The 20,257-nt window shown below is 45.8% G+C and overlaps 1 protein-coding gene across 9 annotated transcripts in view; it reads right to left on the reverse strand.

Annotated features, from left to right (window-relative positions):
• RFT1 (RFT1 glycolipid translocator homolog) overlaps positions 1 to 18,216 on the reverse strand; it is a 50,170-nt gene extending 31,954 nt beyond the window's left edge. For 8 of the 9 annotated variants that reach the window (XR_014251124.1, XR_014251125.1, XR_014251126.1 and 5 more), the window contains exons 1-6: positions 18,072 to 18,216; positions 14,344 to 14,429; positions 12,147 to 12,263; positions 10,528 to 10,717; positions 9,537 to 9,638; positions 5,995 to 6,132 (exon numbers count right to left, since the gene is read on the reverse strand). Coding sequence is in view for 6 of the 9 variants with exons in the window: in XM_082414509.1 (XP_082270635.1) it covers positions 5,995 to 6,132; positions 9,537 to 9,638; positions 10,528 to 10,717; positions 12,147 to 12,263; positions 14,344 to 14,429; positions 18,072 to 18,134 (696 nt within the window). In the remaining 3 variants the exon portion in view is untranslated. Of the gene's footprint in view, positions 1 to 5,994; positions 6,133 to 9,536; positions 9,639 to 10,527; positions 10,718 to 12,146; positions 12,264 to 14,343; positions 14,430 to 15,662; positions 15,732 to 18,071 lie in introns of all 9 variants that reach the window. The other variant, XM_082414510.1, reaches the window with a different exon arrangement.
• Positions 18,217 to 20,257: the final 2,041 nt, after the last annotated feature.

Here is a 20,257-nt window from a genome sequence, read left to right on the forward strand (position 1 = left end):
TCACAAGGCCAAGCCCACCTCACCTCTCTAAAAGGTCGACTTTAGCTATGGAAGCTGGCCCAAAGGCAGGCGTAGAACCTGTCCCAGTCACATGGGCCCCTGCTCTTGGCCCAAAGCCCATCTGTGTAGAAATATAATGTATGCCATATATATGATTTTAAATTTTCTAGCAGCCTACAGTGAACAGTAAAAAGAAACAGGTGAAATTCATTTTAATATATTTGATTTGACCCCAAATACGATCATTGCAACATGAAAAGAAATACTAGAAGCATTTCATATTTTTTATATTAATTCTTTGAAATCCAGTGTGTATTGAGTGCACTTACAGCTCATCTCAATTCCAAATGCTCTGTAGCCACATTGCCCTGTCCACATTACCATTTAGGACAGGGCAAGTCCAGAGTACCCTTTGAAAGCAAGGGTCATTTCCAGTCCTCAAATCTCCTCACCCTTTGGTTTCAGAACCTTTCTTCCGGATTTGGAGGACAGTTCTGAATCCTGCCAAACCACACTGACTTCAGTGCATCATTGGACCTGGAGCTGAATGCCAGGGGTAGCTCTAGTCCAGGAGGAAATTTTCCTCAGTGAGAAGGAAATTGGGCATTTCCTTTCCCCAGAACAAAGAGCGCCAGACCTCCCTATACCACTAGGGGGCACTGTGGACCATGTCATCCTCGTACACTGATCCTGCCCATAGTTGGCTTCAGGGGAGCCTGGGTACAGCACCTTCTCTCTCTCACAGTCTGCCCCCTCCATGCCAGGTGGTCCTCTGGAGGGGGCGAGGGGTGTGATCTGCAAAGCAGTAACTGTGCTCTTTCCAAAGGAAATGTTACAGTTACAGCGGGCCCACAAGGCTTTTGTGAAGCCTACTTGCTGTTAGGCTATGAATTGATTTGGGAAGGTGGCAGAGCTCTTTAAAAATAAATAAATAAAAAGTTCTTTAGGCGAGTGAAATCATGACAGTGCATCTGATCTTCAAGCTTATACTTGAGCATTCCTTTCTCCTAATGCCTTCAATTTAAATGGACCCATGGTTTGGAAGGAATGGCCACACTGCTTACTAACTCCAAAATGCTCATTAAGGACACAGAGGCAGGAAGTCTGATCAGAGATTGGGTTTCTTCTCAGAGGCAACTGCTAAGTGGTAGAAAAAGAAGCACTCTTCGGGCTTTTATCATTCTGTTCTGAATGGATTTGTCACTTGGGAAGGTCAAAAGAGGCCTCTTCCCCAAGAGCTAGGTTGGTATTGCTAAGCTGCTGAGCTGGTCTACAGGCTGTGAATTTCTCCAGAATCCCGTGACCAACAAGCCATTCCACTGCCTCCCGGTACTGATGGAGAAACTGAGGTACGGATGGGGAAAGGTGATGGCCAGTACCTCCAGAGAAAGTCTGGAATCAGAACTCAGGGGCTCATTGTGCTTTAACCTGAGTCACTCTTCCACTTCCCAAACTCTTCTGACTCAGAATGGTCCAACCAGCTGCATCTTTACCACACTGACAAGAGTCACCAGGGCCACGGTCCTGTCCCCTGCTCTCCATCACCTCCACACCCCACACAGCACTCTTTCCTCTGCCTCTCGCTCCAGGGCTATCGACTGCCCTGGCTTCGTCCATGCTCCCGCTTCCACCCACCCTCCACTGTCCTCATCACTTGAAAAGTGATAGATGATTGCCACTGCCTCCCCCTGACCTTCTTCCAACCTTTTCTCTCCTCATGGTAGGGCTCAGGCTTTGGAGTCAAGCTCAGAGACTGGGGCTCAAACTACAGCTCCTTACTTTTTGTTGTTGTTGTTTATTTTGGCTGCGCTGGGTCTTAGTTGCAGCACAAGGGATCTTCGTTGTGGCATGACGGCTTCTTCTGAGTTGCGGCATGCATGCGAGATCTAGTTCCCCAACCAGGGATTGAACCCAGGTCCCCTGCATTGGGAGCATGGAGTCTCACCCACTGGACCCAGGGGTGAGACTGGGGAAGTCCCATTCCTTACCCTTTTTTTCTTTTTTTTTTGGCTGGGCCACGGCGGCATGTGGGATCTTAGTTCCCCAACCAGGGATCAAACCCATGCTCCCTGCAGTGGAAACGCAGAGTCCTAACCACTGGACCTCCAGGGAATGCCCTACAGCTCCTGACTTACGGACTACGAAGGCCATGGGCAAAACACTTAACTTTGCTAAGCCTCAGTTTTCTCACCTACAAAGTGGGATAAGAAGTCCTATCTCCTGGAGCTGGTATGAGCATTGAATGAGAGAAAACTAGAAATGATAAATCTGTAACAGATGGTAAGTTTCTCAACACAAGCAATTAGACCATGGTACTGTTCAAAAACCTTTCATTAGGCTCCATTGCCCTTGAATTGCACTCGGCAGCACTGAGGGCATTATTACCCGGCTCTAGACCAGCACGCCATCACCTCCTTCCCCCTTTTGCTTCCTCACCTCTCCCCTCCCCAGCTGTCCAACAAACCTAAGGACCCAGTCATCTCTGCAATCCCAATTCCAACACAGTGATGGGCACATAACAGGCCCTGAGCAAATGTTCTTCCTTCCTACAGCCACGAATGCTCATTTCTACCACACGTGCACATTCGCCTCTGCCCACCCAGGCGTCAAGGCCCGGCTCAAAAGCAGCTTCCTCCATGAAGCCTTCCTTGACGCTTGAAGATGGAATTCATCAGTTCTTTCTCTGTGCTTCTATCTTGTTAACACTAGACACACAGTGTAGTTAGCAGAGTACACATGTTATCTCCCCACCACAGTGCAAGTTCTGAGCACAGGGACCCCGCTCAGGGCACCTGGTACAGTGCTTAAGACAGGATACTGCTTAGTACATGCTTGCTGTGTTAAATTCCTCAGCTTTACTTGACTATTAGCTGATCTCTCATATTAAATCACTCAGAAGTATCAAAGAATAGAAAAGATGTAAAAGGCAGCCGTTATTTGAGATGTCATTATTTTAAGGCTAAATAAGTAACATTAAAGAAGATGGAATTCTGGACTTCCCTGGTGGCGCAGTGGTTTAGAATCCGCCTGCCAATGCAGGGGACATGGTTTCGAGCCCTCGTCCGGGAAGATCCCACATGCCACGGAGCAACTAAGCCCACGCGCCACAACTACTGAGCCTGTGCTCTAGAGCCTGTGAGCCACAACTACTGAGGCAAGCGCGCCTAGAGCCCGTGCTCCACAACAAGAGAAGCCACCCCAATGAGAAGCCCACGCACCACAACGAAGAGTAGCCCCCACTCACCGCAACTAGAGAAAGCCCACACACAACAACGAAGACCCAATGCAGCCAAAAAGTAATTAATTAAAAAAAAAAAAAGAAGATGGAATTCTATAAGAGGAGGCAAGATATCTCCCAATTTGGTCAAGTTGATTGTGAAAGCAATTTTTTGACCAGTTTCGTAGGAGGGAGCCCCCAGGGCAGAAAGCTGCTCTGGAGAGTCGAGTTAGGCATGTCGCTGGTGTAGTTATCCACTGCATTCAGATTTGTCTCGTTTCTTTTCTCTTTAAAAAAGTAAACTTGAATAATGAATTGTTCTACCTGGAATCTCCCAATCTTTAAGTAAATAAATAATTACTTTTGGCAATAAGCCAATTTCTTTTTCTTTTTTTTTAAGCCAATTTCTTTTGGAAGGCTTCATAGCATAGAGGTTAAACACACAGACTAAGGTTTTTCCACAGACAGAAGTTAGAGAGAAGTGGGTCCAAAGCCAGCTGTGTGATTTGGGGTTCGTCACTTAATGTCTCTGAACCTCCGTTTTCTCACCTGTAAAATGGGAGACAATAGTATTTACCTCATAGGGTTACTAAGAGGATTAAGGACAGAAGTCCAAGTACAGTACTTAGCCTAAGGCCGGGCGCAGAGTAAGTGTGTAGTCAATGGCAGTTATTATAAACGGCTCTTTGTCAAAGTTCAAATACTTTCACAGAATTCTGTAAGTCTTTAAGGGGTTGTGTAGACCAACAATCTCACCTTAAAAGTGAGGACCCTGAGGTCTGGAGAGAGTCCTGCAGGCTTCAGATCTGTATCTACTGCCTCCCAAATGCATAGGAAGCTCCCTGAGGCTAAGCAGTCACCTTCCTACGTGTCTGTATCCCAGAGAACACCCAGCAGGGGCTGTGTTCTGTCAGCAGGAACGCTGCCACCATCGTGTGTGACAGGTACACCCAACCTTCTTAAGGTCAAGACTTCTGTCCTGACAACATGAGCATGGGTACTTTCGGGACAGACTGCCAGGTGAAATCGCTGAGCTCTCAGCAATGTCATCAGTGTCTGCCTGGCTAGGATGCTCAAGTGGAGCTACTCCTGCTCTCAGAGCAGCAGCGAGATGCTGGTGATGGTGTGGGCTGTCACGTATGGATGTGCACTCATGCCAGGCCACAGCGTTAAGCACCTTATATGCCCCATCTCATCTGGCTCTCACAACCACCTTAGGAAGGAGGTATTCTTATTATGCCCATTTGACAGATAAGGAAACTGAAGGTTGGAGTTCTGAGCCCGTCACAGGGTTAAGTACACACTTGTCAGACTCTTTTCCTTACCCTCTCTCTCTTTGCCTGTATTAACAGTAAAAACGCTCCTTTCCAAAATACTGCTGGGTGCAGGCGCTGGTCCAGTATGAAAAGCTGGCCAGGCTTGGTACAGGTGGGCCCTGGGGAGCGCTCAGGGAGGGGGACTTTTCTGCACTCTCAGACCCGCTCTGTGGGCAGGGAGCAGAAGCTCCAGGCAAGAGAAGTGATCTGGAGTCCTGATCTGTTAGGCCTGAAGATAAGGCACCATGGTATCCAAAAACTGTCATGTTGATTTAGGTTAAAGGTAAGATCTAGTTGATCAGAATGGAGAACTCTCATCTAACAAATAAGAACATACCTGGCTTTGCTACATAATTTCTCGTTTTTCTTGAAAAGTTGCATAACAAGATTCCTTAAGTTCTGAGACTTAAGTCCCAAATACTTTATTACATTTTCAAGTAATCACAAAAGAGCTATAAGGAGAAGTCCAGCTGAAGCCTTACCTCAACTAAGTGCACCACATCCAGAAAGCAAATAAGTACGAGAAAAAGGGAAAGTGCATCAGCCCAGATGGAGCAGGTCACAGAGCATCTGTGCAGAGGTGATGTGGTAAGACATCACATGCATGGCTCCTGGGCTAGAGACACTAGCACTGACCCCACGAGAGTCAGGAGATAAAAGTCAAATGGACTGAAAGTTGAAGGGTTGAGTAGAAAGAGATTATGCCTTACTCTCACACATCAGCCTCTGGAATCCTCAATGGTTTACGTGGGGAAGCGGATCACCTGAGAGAGCAGCCTGACACTAGGCGAAGGAACTCTGCAGGGGCCCTCCCTGCTTTGTCAGCACCCTCCAGACTATCTGTGCTGGAGGTCAGTCCCGGGAAAAACCAAGAGACGCAGCAGAACAGAGAGAGTGAGCACAGTGGTGAGAGCCCTGTGCTCTGCTGGGATTCATGCCACTCCAGCTCCTGTCCTCACTCTGACCCTCACCTTGGGCAGGTAATTTAGTTGCTAAGCCTCAGTTCCTCAACGCTAAAATAGAAATAATAATGTCAGCCCCAAAGAGTTGTTATAAGCATTAAATAAGGTATGCAAATCATCCAGCACAGGGGCTGGCAGAGTGATTTTCAACTGGGGGCAATTCTGTCCCCTGGGGGACACTCCACAGTGTCTGGAGATATTTTTGGTTGTTACAACTCGGGGGTGGTACCTCCTGGTATCTAGTGGGTAAAGATCAAGAACGCTGCTAAACATCCTACAATGCAAAGGACAGCTCTCACAACAAAAATTATCTGGCCCAAACTGTCAATAGTGACAAGATTTAGAAACCCTGGCTGAGCACATAACAAGCACTCCATAGACATGAGTTATCAAATTATCTTTATTATTATAACAATAAGCAATAAGGTTGTCATTTCTTTCCCTCAAGGATAACTAGCATCTGTGATTAAAATGATAACAGACAAAATACATTACTTACTCTACTTCTCGTAATATTGGGTAACATATCTGTCATTCTGGAGACAGGAAGAACTTGTTGCTTGGCTGATTCTGGGGAGCCCAGTAACTTTGTGAAATAAATAACATAGCAGAGCACGAGAACTGCAGTATAGAAAAGCTGAAAAAAGAAAATAATGGGTTTAAATTACACTGTTTTAATGTAAGCATAATTAAGGTACACCTATAGATTTGACCTCAAAGTCCAGTCAAGAAATAGAACTGTCTTAATTAACTGTACTTTCTATGGAGCAATGCCTCACCCTCTGGAAAACAGCACTACTCAGTATGACCCAGCTCCATTGCAGCATCTCTAGGGAAGGTGTCACAACAGTTCACCTGACTGGGAGAACAGAAGTTCTTCCAGGCAGGCAGAACATAAGTTCCGTGACAGACATCCACTATGACAACCACCACAGCAATGTCAGATACGTTCTCCAAAGATTCGTGTTTGGACAAAGGGATGGCTCTCCCACCTAGACAGAACACCGTGAGAATCCATGTGTCCCGGCTGTGCTAGTATCGAGGGACTTGTCCATCATCTAGGGCTGGGGATTTTCCATGAACCCCAGAAACCTGTGACATTATGATTAAAAAGCAGAATTGAGCTGCTGGCTCTCCTCTCTGCCCAGTGCATGGGCAGGGCAAGAGCTACTACAGGATGGGGAGGGACGGGGTGCTAAGAGGCTCCACCCCTTCCTCTTCCCATCTAGGACAGATGTCTTCTGGCCATAAGCAGCAGCCTGGGGTTTTGTCTGCAAGTTGGGGAGGAGTATCCAAAGAGACCCTTTTCAGGAATTCCCTAGAAGTCCAGTGGTCAGGACTCTGCACTTCCAATGCCGGGCACCCAGGTTCGACCCCTGGTCAGGGAACTACAATAGGATACCACAAGCTGCGTGGCATCGCAGGGAAAAAAAAAAAAACCTAAAGAGCCCCTTTTCATAAGCTCCCTTATCCCCTCTCCCCCTGAGAACAGTGCACACTAGCTTAAGAAGTACTGGGACCTCCAGGCCCCACTTTCAATCTGGAAACACCAAGGCTGCTCCTTTAGTAAATGCACTAAGAGGAGTCTGGGTTTAGCAGGTGTAGGCTCCTCTGCTCTCCACGCCCATCCATGCCTGAGGACAGACTCGCCATCCACTCTCCTTCTTTCATGCCTCAAACCCTTTAAGACACAAGCAGCGCTGTGGGGAGCCACACCACTTGATGCCAACATCCTCTGTAACAAGCACCCTTTTCTAGCCCCCTTCCCTGCCTCTCTCCATCTTCCTGCTGACCAGAGCCTGGGGAAGAGCAACAAACTCTTTACAGAGTATCCTAACTACATGAGCCCTTCCCCTTTTTCTAATTGAGGAAAAAGTCACATAAATTGACCATTTTAACCATTTTAAAGCACATAATGACAGTGGCTTTTAGTACATTCACAATGTTGTACAATAACCACCATTATCTAATTCCAGAACATTTTTCATTACTCCAAAAGGAAATTCTGGACCCATTAAGCAGTCACTCTCCATTCCCCCAGCCCCTGGCAACCACTAACCTGCTTTCTGTCTCTACAGACTCACCTATTCTGGACATTACATATTAATGGAAACATATAATAGGTGGCCTTTTGTGTCTGGCTTCTTTCACTTAGTATCATGTTTTCAAGGTTCATCCATGTTGTATCAGTACTTCATTTTTATGCTGAATAATATTCTATTGTATAGATATACCACATTTTGTTTATCCATTCATCAACTGATGAACATTTGGGTTGTTTCCACCTTTTGGTTATTGTGAATAGTATTACTATGAACATCCATGTACAAAATTTTGTTCAACACCCATCTTCAGTTCTTTTGGGTATATACCTAGGAGTGGAATTGCTGGATCATATGGCACTTCTACATTTAACTTTTTGAGGAACTGCCAAATTGTTTTCCACAGCAGCTGCACCATATTACATTCCCACCAGCAATGTATGAGTGTTCCAATTTCTCCATATCTTCACCAACGTTTGTTATTTTCTATCTTTTTGATAATTGCCATCCTAATTGCTGTAAAGTGGCATCTCATTGCGGTTTTGATTTACATTTGCCTAATGACTAATGATGTTGAGCATCTTTTCATGTGCTTATTGACTATTTATTTGTGTATCTTCTTTGGAAAAATATCTATTCAAGTCCTTGACCCACTTTTGGGATGGTGTGTCTTTTTGTTGTTGAGATGTAAGATTTCTTTATATATTCTAGAGTGACTCTTTTATTTGAGCTATGATGCCATGGGGAGAGGGGCAGTTCAAGGAGGAACCTGAAGGCAGGTTAGAGAAAGGGGAATCCTAGCGCCATAGGTGGGGCTCGCCTGCTGATATGAGGTGCTGTTGGCTCTTAGACCTCTCCCACAGAGACTGACAGAGAATGTACCAGAGAAGAGCTCTCAGAAATCTTATGATAAGGATGTCAATAAACTCAGAATTGGCCTAGCTGACCTATGATCTATGACGTATCCTGAGTGGGAACTACGACAGCGAGAAAGTCATAATGCAAGTAACTTTCCCAAGAAGAGTCAACCAATAACTGGGCATCTCTACTGCCCTCCTATCCTATTAGGGAGAGCCGATCACAAACAATGATGAATGTTGAGAACTGTAGTTCTAGATCTAATAAAACATGGCAAAAATAATCAGAGATAACTTCTCTAAAATATTCAATTGTAGCTAGCTGCTTTTAGGAAGCAATTCTCATTCTTAATCTATAATTTTAAATCTAGTTCTTCTGTGTTTCACAGAAATATTTGTAGTTTTTGCCTAGGACATGGGAAACATTTTCACATAAATCATTACTAAGAATTTTAACTTGTCTTCCAATACATTAAGAAAAATTACAAAGTAGTTTGTACTATGAGATGGTCTGATAACTATATGATCTTTTTTCATTTTCTAAATTAGCATTAGTACTGTAGTTACATTTTTAATAGAACTAGAAATATGAACTAGAACTAGAAAATGAGATGGAATTGAAGCCAAAATTGCTAAAACTGAAAACGTACCTCCTATGACTTGATTCACACCCTCTGAATTATGAGAGATTTCAATCTAAGTTTAAAACAGGCTTGGCAGAGTTTCCTGCTATTCTGAAAACAACTGATTGAAATCCAGGGAAAATAACACACATGCAATTTGATTCCCACTCCACCCCCTTACTGCTTTTTCTCTCCTCCATAGGATTGTCAGACAATCAAAGATCAGTTTGATACGGGCTGGGCTTGCCCACAGAATGTATAAAGGAGCTTTTATGTCTGCCAACAAGGCCGGATGTGGCCCTCACCAGGTCCCCACAAACACCAGTGGTGTCAGTGTATGCAGCAGGATGGACAATGGCAGCCAGAGGAAAAGCAGTGCCAAGACCATCTTTCTAGAGCTTCCAGCCTTCTCCACATGCATGAATACTGCAAATGTAAATCACAGAGTAACAGAAACAAGAAGTAAAAAACAGATGGAGAAACAGAGATTATACAAAAGTTAAAAGTCATAACTCTTACCTGGGCCAAAGAGAAAATATACAGTCCCCAGTGAGGCAAACACAGCACGAGAAAAGCTGTCAGGACGCTCTTGAGGATTACTGACAGGCTCTCAGCAATCACCTGCAAACCCATGGTAAAGGGTACACTTTACAAACATTATTAAAAACTAAAGGTGCAAAGGAATCCCAGAAAATCTGGGATAGTGGTTACCCTGGTGGTAGGGGTGGGGCATATGGTTGGACACAGTATTAATTATGTTCTACTTCTTGGGTTGGGTGGTAGGTTCATGGACCTTCAGTATATTATCGTGCTTTAAGATTTACATATATGTTACACACTATATTCTTTTGTATGTATCAAATAATATATCTTAAAAGATGAAAAGTTAATATTCGTATACAACTAAATAGAATCACTAGAAATATCTGAAAAAGTCCTTTTAAATTCTTATTTACACTAATAACTTCCCTATTAACAAAACCTGTTCTTCATTAATAGTGTAGCAGAGGTAAACTTCAACCAAACTCATCTGACAAATCTCAAGTGAATGAATTGAACTGATCATGTTTCCTTTTTCCAAATATTTTTTTAGATGCAAATCTGAAAAGACCATTCTCTCCTATAAAAGCATTTTTTAAAAACCACTCTTTCGGGCTTCCCTAGGGGCGCAGTGGTTGAGAATCTGCCTGCCGATGCAGGGGATACGGGTTCGAGCCCTGGTCTGGGAAGATCCCACATGCCGCGGAGCGGCTAGGCCCGTGAGCCACAACTACTGAGCCTGCGCGTCTGGAGCCTGTGCTCCGCAGCAAGAGAGGCCACGACAGTGAGAGGCCCGCGCACCGCGATGAAGAGTGGCCCCCGCTTGCCGCAGCTGGAGAAAGCCCTCGCACAGAAACGAAGACCCAACACAGCCAAAAATAAATAAATAAATAAATTAATTAAAAAAAAAAAAAAAACACTCTTTCTCCTATTCTTCTCATTTCTCATTCACAGCAGAAGGCACACTGACCTTGAGCTTGACAAACATATGTGCTTGTGCCAAGACCCAGAAGGGCTCTCCCAGAAGTTCCACCACTGCCGAGAACCCAAACAACACCACTCCAGTTCCATAGTGGGGGATGACGTCAGGATCGGGCACTGCGAGCAACTGTAGCCAGGCCCAGCCCAGGAACACGGACCAAAACACACCCAAAGGGACTCTAGAAAAGGGAAAAAATGTCTCTTAATATGCTAAATATAAAAATAAAAATATATTAAAATAGTAACATTGAACAGAAAAGAAATATAGTCATAATAAAAATAGCTACCACTTATTCAAGCACTTACTACGTGCCAGGCATATGATTCACCCCCTTTATCTCACTGATTCCTCACAATGATACTCTGTCATTACCCCCATTTAAAAGATGAGGGGGCTTCCCTGGTGGCACAGTGGTTGAGAATCTGCCTGCCAATGCAGAGGACATGGGCTCGAGCCCTGGTCTGGGAAGATCCCACATGCCGCGGAGCAACTGGGTCCGTGAGCCACAACTACTGAGCCTGCGCGTCTGTAGCCTGTGCTCCGCAACAAGAGAGGCCGTGATAGTGAGAGGCCCCTGCACCGTGATGAAGAGTGGCCCCCACTTGCCACAACTAGAGAAAGCCCTCGCACAGAAACGAAGACCCAACACAGCCAAAAATTAATTAATTAATGAATTAATTAATTAAAAGATGAGGAAACTAAGGCTGACAAGTATTGGGTAATTTGGCCAAGGTCATAGACAGCTATTCAGGGCAGAAGTAGGACCCAATCCTGATCTAACTCCAAAGCCTGCACTCCTATCCACTGTGTTACAATGACTCGTAAGTAAAACTCCCAGAAGTGCCTGCTGTTTGCACTAGAATAACTGAAGGATGGTATACAGCTGGTCCTTGTACCTCAAATAACTGGTAGTCCAGTGCACAGTATCCCTTCAGGTGTGACCACAGAGCACTTCAATATGACTGGGTGGCTAACAGTCATTCCTCTAATAAAATAAACACCTACCAGCCCTTATGACAGTCATCTCCATGAGGTAATAAGGAGTTATGCAAGGGCAGGACTGGGAAACCATTTTAATCACTAGCCCTCCCGGCAGGGATCGAACTGCAGAAAAGCCATTACAATTTTTAGCTGATGTACTTGGTCCTCAAGAATATTCTAAAAGGCTCAGAACTGAAATCAACATAACAAAATTGAGGAGAGATACAAAGAAACCCTAAAAAGGCTTTCAAAAAATAATAAGTGGCTGTTAAAAGCGCAGAAAACACTCTAAGGAAAAAGGTTGGGAATAAGAAAGATGGCACAGGCCCAGTGGGAATCAAAATAGCAGAAACAGCCTCCAAAGGGGGTAGAAGTGGGGTTAGAAACGTGGCACAGAAACCCCTACCCGGAGCTTCCTCCTGGCTCCTGGCCATCCAGAGAGAAAACAGCCAGGGATGCTCCTTCACACAGATGTTCTCCCCTTCCTGTCCCACGCCAAGGGCCCAGAAGCCCACTGCAAAACCCAAGCTGGAAACTATTCAGCTTTAGGCAAGTGCTGCTGTTTAATTTCTCACACTTATCACACTTGCCTCCGTGAAACCGTCTCTGGCCAAAGCACAACTCACGTTAGCCACAGGAGGTTGAGGGTCTGGCTCCAGTCCCGCTGGGTGCTGCCACTCAGACATGCTCTGCGGAAGGCCTCTCTGGCCAGGAAGATGGTGGTAGAGTAAAGCAGTGTTAGCCTGTAAAGGAAAAGCAGAAATCAACATGACATCTAGTTTTTTCATAGAGACAACTTCTGGGATTTTGCCAGCAATCGGGAGGAGGAAAAGTCTTGGTCATAAATCACTGGTGGTGATTGGCGGGGGGCAATGGTTTCTTACAGAAGCCCCCTCCCCAGCTAATCTGATCCATACAGTAGGAGAGTTAGGAACCAAACAAGGGACATATGAGCGTGTGCCTATAGAGAGTTATGCCTAGGACAGAAACTGCCACAGAGGCCCCCAAAGCCTGCAGCCTTTGTGTCTATACAGAGATGTGGCTCTGACCATAAGGAGGAAAAAAGGACAAGATATGACCCCACACAGCAAGAGGGCCTCTTGGCCACCCTGAGACTGGTGACCTAATGACCCCTATGAAAGAAGCTGAGGCTCTATTGAGTGGAGAATCTCAACACAGGCAATGAGGCTGGCAACCACTACTGGGGCTGCTGCAACCCAGATGGGCAAGGCTTGCCCATGTTCCCCCTGGCGGGCTTACCTAGGTGGACCCTCCTGCACCTTAGCAAAGAGTAGCTACAGTTCCCCTTCCTCAACAGGCAGTTGATTGGATGAAGCCAGAAGGAGGATGGCCCAGGGCTAAGATACCTGAGGTTGTCCAGGGACCATTCTGTGACCCAGTGCTTCTGTCCCAATGAGACTGAACTATACCTTAAGCAAGTGGACAGGCCAGACAAGGGCTGTCAATGCAGGGATCTGCAAATCTGGGGGAAGCCAGTGGGGAGAGGCCCAAACTGCTTTAAAGTCTGAGTACCTAAGAGGCCTTGGCCCTCTTCCTTCCTGCTGTTACAAGAGCATTTCTTATTTTTTTTAATAAATTTATTTATTTATTTATTTTTGGCTGCGTTGGGTCTTCGTTGCTGCGTGCAGGCTTTCTCTAGTTGTGGTGAGCAGGGGCTACTCTTCGTTGTGGTGCGCGGCCTTCTCATTGCAGGGGCTTCTCTTGCTGTGGAGCACAGGCTCTAGGGCAGGCGGGCTTCAGTAGTTGTGGCACGCGGGCTCAGTAGTTGTGGCTTGCAGGCTCTAGAGTGCAGGCTCAGTAGTTGTGGCGCATGGGCTTCGTTGCTCCGTGGCACGTGGGATCTTCCCGGACCAGGGATCGAACCTGTGTCCCCTGCATTGGCAGGCGAATTCTTAACCACTGTGCCACCAGGGAAGTCCCAAAAAGATCATTTCTTAAAGTATGGTCCCTATTTCAAAATCACCTGAAAAACTTGTCAAAGTGCAGATTCCCGGGCACCTCCTCAGTCCTACCAATTGCAAAGCTCTCCAGATGATTCCTTTGCCCATCAAAGTTTGAGACCCTTCTCTAAGCTCTGAGAACAGAGCCAAGAACATATGTTCGGTAAATATTAGATGTGAAATGCTGTCTGGAACATAATGTCTTGTTTACTAGGACATGAAGACACACCTGGGAAGCTGAGCTATACTGAGCACTCACATCACTTCATATACTTTTGTGTCATTTGTGAAGACAGAATATGTGTGGGTGTCCTTGAACAGACAGGAGGAGAGTAGAAGAAACAGAGTTTAAAGACAAAGCAAGTTGGCTTTCTAAGAGCCTCCAAGGAACTAATGACAAGGACTCAGCTCTCATTCCACTGCCACTTTCCAATTATAAAATTCACTGAGGAGGGAAGGAAGGTGGCTGTTCCAGCCCTGCAATTACAAAGCACATCCTCACGATCTGCAGAATTCCTGCTTCCTTTGCTGTCAGCAGGACAGCAAAGTGTTTAAGAGAACACAGGATTATACCTGAGTTGGAGTTTGCAGTGAATTACTCCCACTCCTCTCCTGGGTTCTAAGGCACAGCGGAAGAGCGGGCAGAGAAATGTGTATTTGGAGGCTGCTAATGGAAAACACACCATGGGTTCATTAAAAGCAACATTGCCTAACGCTTCTCTTCAGCCCACTGCTGAAACTCTCTGCTTCTGGTAAAGGTCTATGCTTCTAAAATCCAAGGGTGACACACAGGTACACAGTTTGAAGAAAACCGGACTAGGGATGTGAATTGTGGACAATGCCAGGGTACACCCCTTCTTACCTGACATTCACTATGCCAACGATTTCCTTTGACAGGAAGCGAAGAATAAATGCATTTAAGACAAAGGTGATCAATCGAAACAACACCTACAGAAGAAGAAAAAAAATACGTAAGAATAAATTATATTGGGAAGGTTTACTTTGCTGAAATGAACACAAGATGGCTGCTCTTCTTAATGTAACGACATACAGCAGCTTTGCCAGAGAGATTCTCTTTAAAATGCTCAACCTGTCTGCACTGCTTCTGAAATCTCATTCCTTGGGGTCTCTCGGCACTCTCGTGCAATGGTCAAAGAACCCAAAAAGGCGTGTGGAAGTCTCCCTAATTTACTGATGAGAAGAGGGAGGCCCTGACAGATGCACTGAATTTCTTCAAGTTCAGTCAGGCACTCTAGGGAGCAGAAAGGGAATTCTAGTTAGTGCTTCACACTGGCCTTCCCTCCAGCCTGTTTAGAAAGAGCACACGCTTAGCAAATGGGAGTCTGCAGAATACAGCAGATTTACCAGGAATCACGGAATCTAATTTCTCCTTCTTTGCCTAGTAATATCTAAGGATCCAACAATGACGTTAAATCTCTTTGAACTTCGGTTTCTCAATTAGAAAACAGAAAAGGCTATGTTTATTTACTGAATATTTGCCACTTTCCAGAGAGGAACTGAAATACCTTTCAAAAAACTACAATAAGATTATACAATAGAGGGGAAAGGAAAACAGAGTCCAGCTATTGCCATTTGAAAAGGATATATCCTGAGACTTTCAAGCCTGTGAATTCAAGAAAACCACCTGAACAAAGAATTCTTCCCATGAGACAGAGAAAAACAGGTTGCAATTAAGTGAGGTTGCCAAATGGGGATGATGGCTGGGGTGCAAGCCTCACTAAGTGACACCCCCTCTGCATCCTGGCAGCAACACAGATGTAACTCAAGGGCACTCCAGAGCAAATGACAGATCACTTCTGTGTCAAGCACTCTCAGAGTTACACATGAACAGTTGCAATCTGGAAAATTCAAACTATGCCAATGGACCACAGTGGTCTGAAAATCTCCGGGGGAAGGTATGACCAAAAAGGGAGATTGCAGTCTAACACTGTCCCTGAAGTGTCACAGAGCAGCAAGGTCTCCAAAGCCAAGGTATCACAGTGTTAACCTTTATGGAGTCAAAGGTGATCTTCTGAAAGTCTGATGAAAGCTTGGTAGCTTCTCCTTAGAAACATGCGGGTACATACATAGACACCAAATTCTGTATTCAGTTTTAGAGATTTGAAACCAATTCATGCAGCTCTTAATGGAAAAAGTACTCAGCTGAGAGTCTCAACTCACCATTTAGCTAAACCCATCATCTTCTAATTTCTGTAAGCCTCAATTTTCATCCCTGTCAAGTGAGGCTACCTATCACAGAGAGTTGATGACAAGGATCAAAAGACATCGTGGAAGTGAAAGCATTTTTGAAAAATGCATACAAATGAAAGGCATTAATACACTATGGCTGGCTCAGAGTTACAGAGAATAAGCTCTTAAATTCTTTCAGAACACAATGTAATTGCAAAGCTACCTCAAGTGTCTGCATTGTAATTTGAGAAAGCACACAAGACTGAATTAAAACACTCCAAGAAACCTAAAGATTGTAGCTATTTAAAAAAAAAAACCACATGCACACATTTATGTTAACTTCAAAGTTATCACTAAGAAACTTAATGTCTTAGGCTATATCCATATCTCCTAATTGGTTTGAATAAAGGTTTGAGCTAATGAAGCTATGAGGTTGCTCACACTCCCCAGTATTTGCTCCCTATAGTGGCCCTTATTAGCAACATTTGTAAAGGACTTAACAGTTTAAAAAAAAAAAAAGCCCTTTCACATCTGTTAATTACCTGACCCCTAAAAGCAACTGGGTGAATGCACGGGAGGGAAGCAAGTAAACTCGGAGCAAAGGGATTTGCCCACATGGCAAGCAAATGACCCAGCTTGACCTTATGGGTAAGGCCACCCGACTCCTAGTCTAGTGTGTTTTCTGCTATGACTCGTTTTCTTTTAATGAAGCTAATCTCAGTAGTAAGGTATCATCAAAGGTTGAACAATCAACACTGTGGCTAAAGCACTGAATTCAAACAGTTATTAATGTTGTGAAATAGAAAAAAAAACACAACTAGGTAACTTAGGGTTCACCTAATTTAGGGTTAGATGACTAGCTAATGTTTATTAAGTGCATATCTTGTGCAAGGAATTCTTCTACATGCCTTACATAGATTGGCTCATTTCACCCCTACAGTGACCATTTTAAAAATTCATATTACCATAATAAAACTAGCTAACATTTATTAAGTACTTATAATATGCCAGGCACTTAGGCATTTCATCTAATCTCCCTAATGACATTATGAGGTTGCATTATTGTTCTCATTTAAGATGAGGAAACTGATGATTGTAGAAGTCAAGAGATTTTCCCCAAGTGCAGGCATCTAGCAAGTGGCAAGGCCCAAACTTGAGCCCTAGTCTGCCTGGTGCTTTCTCCTAACCTCTATGTGAAATGCTGCCTCTCTAAAACAAGGGGAAAGGTAGACTCAGGACTTTTGTGAGGAAGGACTGAATGGGTCGAGAGTGAGACATAGAGAAACTGAGCCACATGACTTAGAATGACCAGGTTCTAGGGTTAAAAGAATCTTTACAATACCATTTGGATCAACTGGCATGCACCATATCTGACGTGAAAATTAGGGCCAAGAAGGGAAAGTGACTTGTCCAAGGTCACACTGCCTTAAGGAAGAGTGCATACTAAGAGCCAGAGCATACTACTGTTAAGTGCAATTATCTGAATGAACCCCATCCTAGCCTCACAGCAACCTTATGAGCTAGGTACTATTATTACCCCCATTTTCTGAGGAGGAGCTGAGGCTTAGCAGGTGAAGTCACTTGTCCTGGGTCATGCAACAAGGACATGGTAGAACCAAGATTCCAGTCCAGGCCTGTCTGAGCCCAGGTCCCTGTTCTTCGCCATGCCATATTGTCTCTCTGAACTCAGTGGGAGTCAGAGTTTGAAAAAAGTGTTTGAGGGGGCTTCCCTGGTGGCGTAGTGGTTGAGAGTCTGCCTGCCAATGCAGGGGACACGGGTTCGAGCCCTGGTCTGGGAAGATCCCACATGCCGCGGAGCAGCTGGGCCCGTGGGCCACAAATACTGAGCCTGCGCGTCTGGAGCCTGTGCTCCGAAACAAGAGAGGCCGCGATAGTGAGAGGCCCGCGCACGGCGATGAGGAGTGGCCCCCGCTTGCCACAACTAGAGAAAGCCCTCGCACAGAAACAAAGACCCAACACAGCCATAAATAAAAATAAATAAATAAATTTAAAAAAAAAAGTGTTTGAGGGTAAGGAGTGGGACATGGAAAAAATAAACCCTTGCCTTAAAAAAATATGAGATTCTAGAGCACCAGAGGCACCCCTGCCACCTGATCTAACCCTCCCCTACTGCCATATGGGATAGATAATGCTCAAAAGGAAAGTGGTTTGTTTGCAGTCTCCCAGCCAGGATTCTGAACGCAGGCTCCCAGCTCCGGGCCCAGGTGTCCCCTCTCGGCCGCCGCCGCCGCCACCGCCTCTCGCGGAACCCCTCCGTAGTAGCGGAGTTCACGCCAGGGCTGGGTCTGCCCCGGGATGGGCTCTCAAGGGCCCCAGGGCCACCTCCCCGTGAATCCCGGCTGCGGAACGGGCTGGGGACGGCCCGGCCCGGCAGAGTACCTGCAGGAGGAGACCAGAGGAGGCCAGCCGGGCCGCCTGGCCCAGCACCTCCCGGGGGCGCATAGCCTCAGCCCCCGGGATCCATCACCAGTAAACGCCTCAGACGGCCGGCTTTGTCGCAAGAAGATAGCGTCACGGAGCGGCTCGTTCGCTGATTGGCGATTTTGTACGGCGGAGGCGGGGCACGGGAAGATCTGGCCCTTTAAGTGGACCGGGTTCGGATGAGTCAGCGTGGTTGCGCCGCATCGCCTCTGCCGTTTCAGAGAACGTGTGGTTTCTGTGCGTATGCCTCCCTGTTCCAAATAAGTTAAATACTGTGACCATACTAAGAGGCGCTGTTAAAGTAGCCAAAGCCCCTTCTCTGAGGCTCCCAGCCCACCAACCAAGAAACACTAACTTCCCTGGCCTCATCTGTCAAAAGGAACAAACTATTCACTGGCCTCCGTAATAAGATTTTTGCCATTTGACCTTTGCTTACAAAATCACGGACACTGTCCCCTGAATTACAGTAGACAGGATTGTCCCAATTTTACAATGAAAGAACTGAGGTCCAGAAGTTGAATACAGCATCTTCATATGTGTGGTTTTGTGTAATCCTTTCTCAAGCGTTGAAAATTGGGACCTGTTGTCAGAGATGAGTAAGGTGAGACGTGGAGACGTGAAGTGACTTGTTCATATATACATAACTTGTGCCTGGGTGGAGTGGACCCCAGGCTCCTGATCCTAAACTTGCCTCACTTGTCTGCATGCCACCAATTGTGAGGACAGAGCAGAAGAATGGTAGGAAAGTGCTTCATAAAATGTAAAGTGCCCGACACAGTCGGCTGTTGTTCTGTCCATGCTCCTATCATCTACTATGCGGGCCATAGGAAGCTCCATCTATCTCTTTTAGGCACTCGGTGATTTGACCCCAACCTACCTTTCAACCACCTTTCACACTCTCACTGCCCTTTCACAACACATTCTAGGCTCTCGCCATTTGGATCCCTTACATTTCCTCAAACAGGCCCAAATTGGCCTTTGCTCTGCTGCCAACTCTGCCCAAAGTGCCTTCCTTTCCAAATGGCACTGCCTACCCTCCCAGGCCCCAGTGTTCTGACTTGTGAGTATAACAGCACCTGCTAAAGACTGAATGTTTGTGTCCTCCCCAAATTCATATGTTGAAGCCCTAATTTCCAATGTGGTGGTAATTGGAGGTGGGACCTTTGGGAGGTAATTAGGTCACGAGAGTGGAGCCCTCAAGAATGGGGTTAGTGACCTTACAAGAAGAGACCAGAGAGATGAACTCTCTCCCTGCCATGTGAGGATACAGCAAGAAGGCAGCTGGCTGCAAACCAGGAAGAGGGCTCTCACTAAGAACTGAATCGGCCACTTTATCTTGGACTTCCCAGCCTTCAGGACTGCAAGAAATAAATTCCTGTTGTTTAAGCCACCCAGCCTATGGTATTCTATTACGGCAGCCTAAGCAGATAAAGGCAGCGTCTGTAGGGCTTCCCTGGTGGTGCAGTGGTTAGGAATCCACCTGCCAATGCAGGGTACACGGGTTTGATCCCTGGCCTGGGAGGATCTCACATGCTCTAGAGCAACTAAGCCACAACTACTGAGCCCGCCTGCCACAACTACTGAAGCCTGCGCGCCTGGAACCTGTGCTCTGCGACAAGAGAAGCCACGACAGTGAGAGGCCCGCGCACCGCAACGAAGAGTAGCCCCCGCTCACCGCAACTAGAGAAAGCCTGCGCACAGCAACGAAGACCCAACACAACCAAAAATAAAAACAAATAAATAAATTTATTAAAAAAAAAAAAAGACAGCACCTGTAAAGCACTTTGTAACCCTTTATAGCTCTTAGCACAGTCTGCTTTGCAGTGAAGAGACTAGGCTATGTCTAAACATCCCATGAGTTCCAATAAGGCAGGAATGAAGTCCATTTGGCTTTGCCTCCTGCAGCAGTGGCAGAGAAAGTCCCCAGGACACCTGTGAATGCTTCCTGACCTATTATTGCTGCTACTACTGCTGGAAACAGACTATGGGGTTCAAGGCCTATGCACGTCCCCCACTCCCATCTTGCCAGATTAATCAAATTCTGTCTTATGGCAGGGGCTCAGAATGTAAGCTTTTGACTGTCAGACAGACCTGACCCTGAATCCTCATTCTGCTACTCACTAACCAGGTGACCGCTATATGCT

This window comes from Balaenoptera physalus (genome assembly GCF_965194825.1).
Source record: "Balaenoptera physalus genome assembly, chromosome: 11".
NCBI lineage: Eukaryota > Metazoa > Chordata > Mammalia > Artiodactyla > Balaenopteridae > Balaenoptera > Balaenoptera physalus.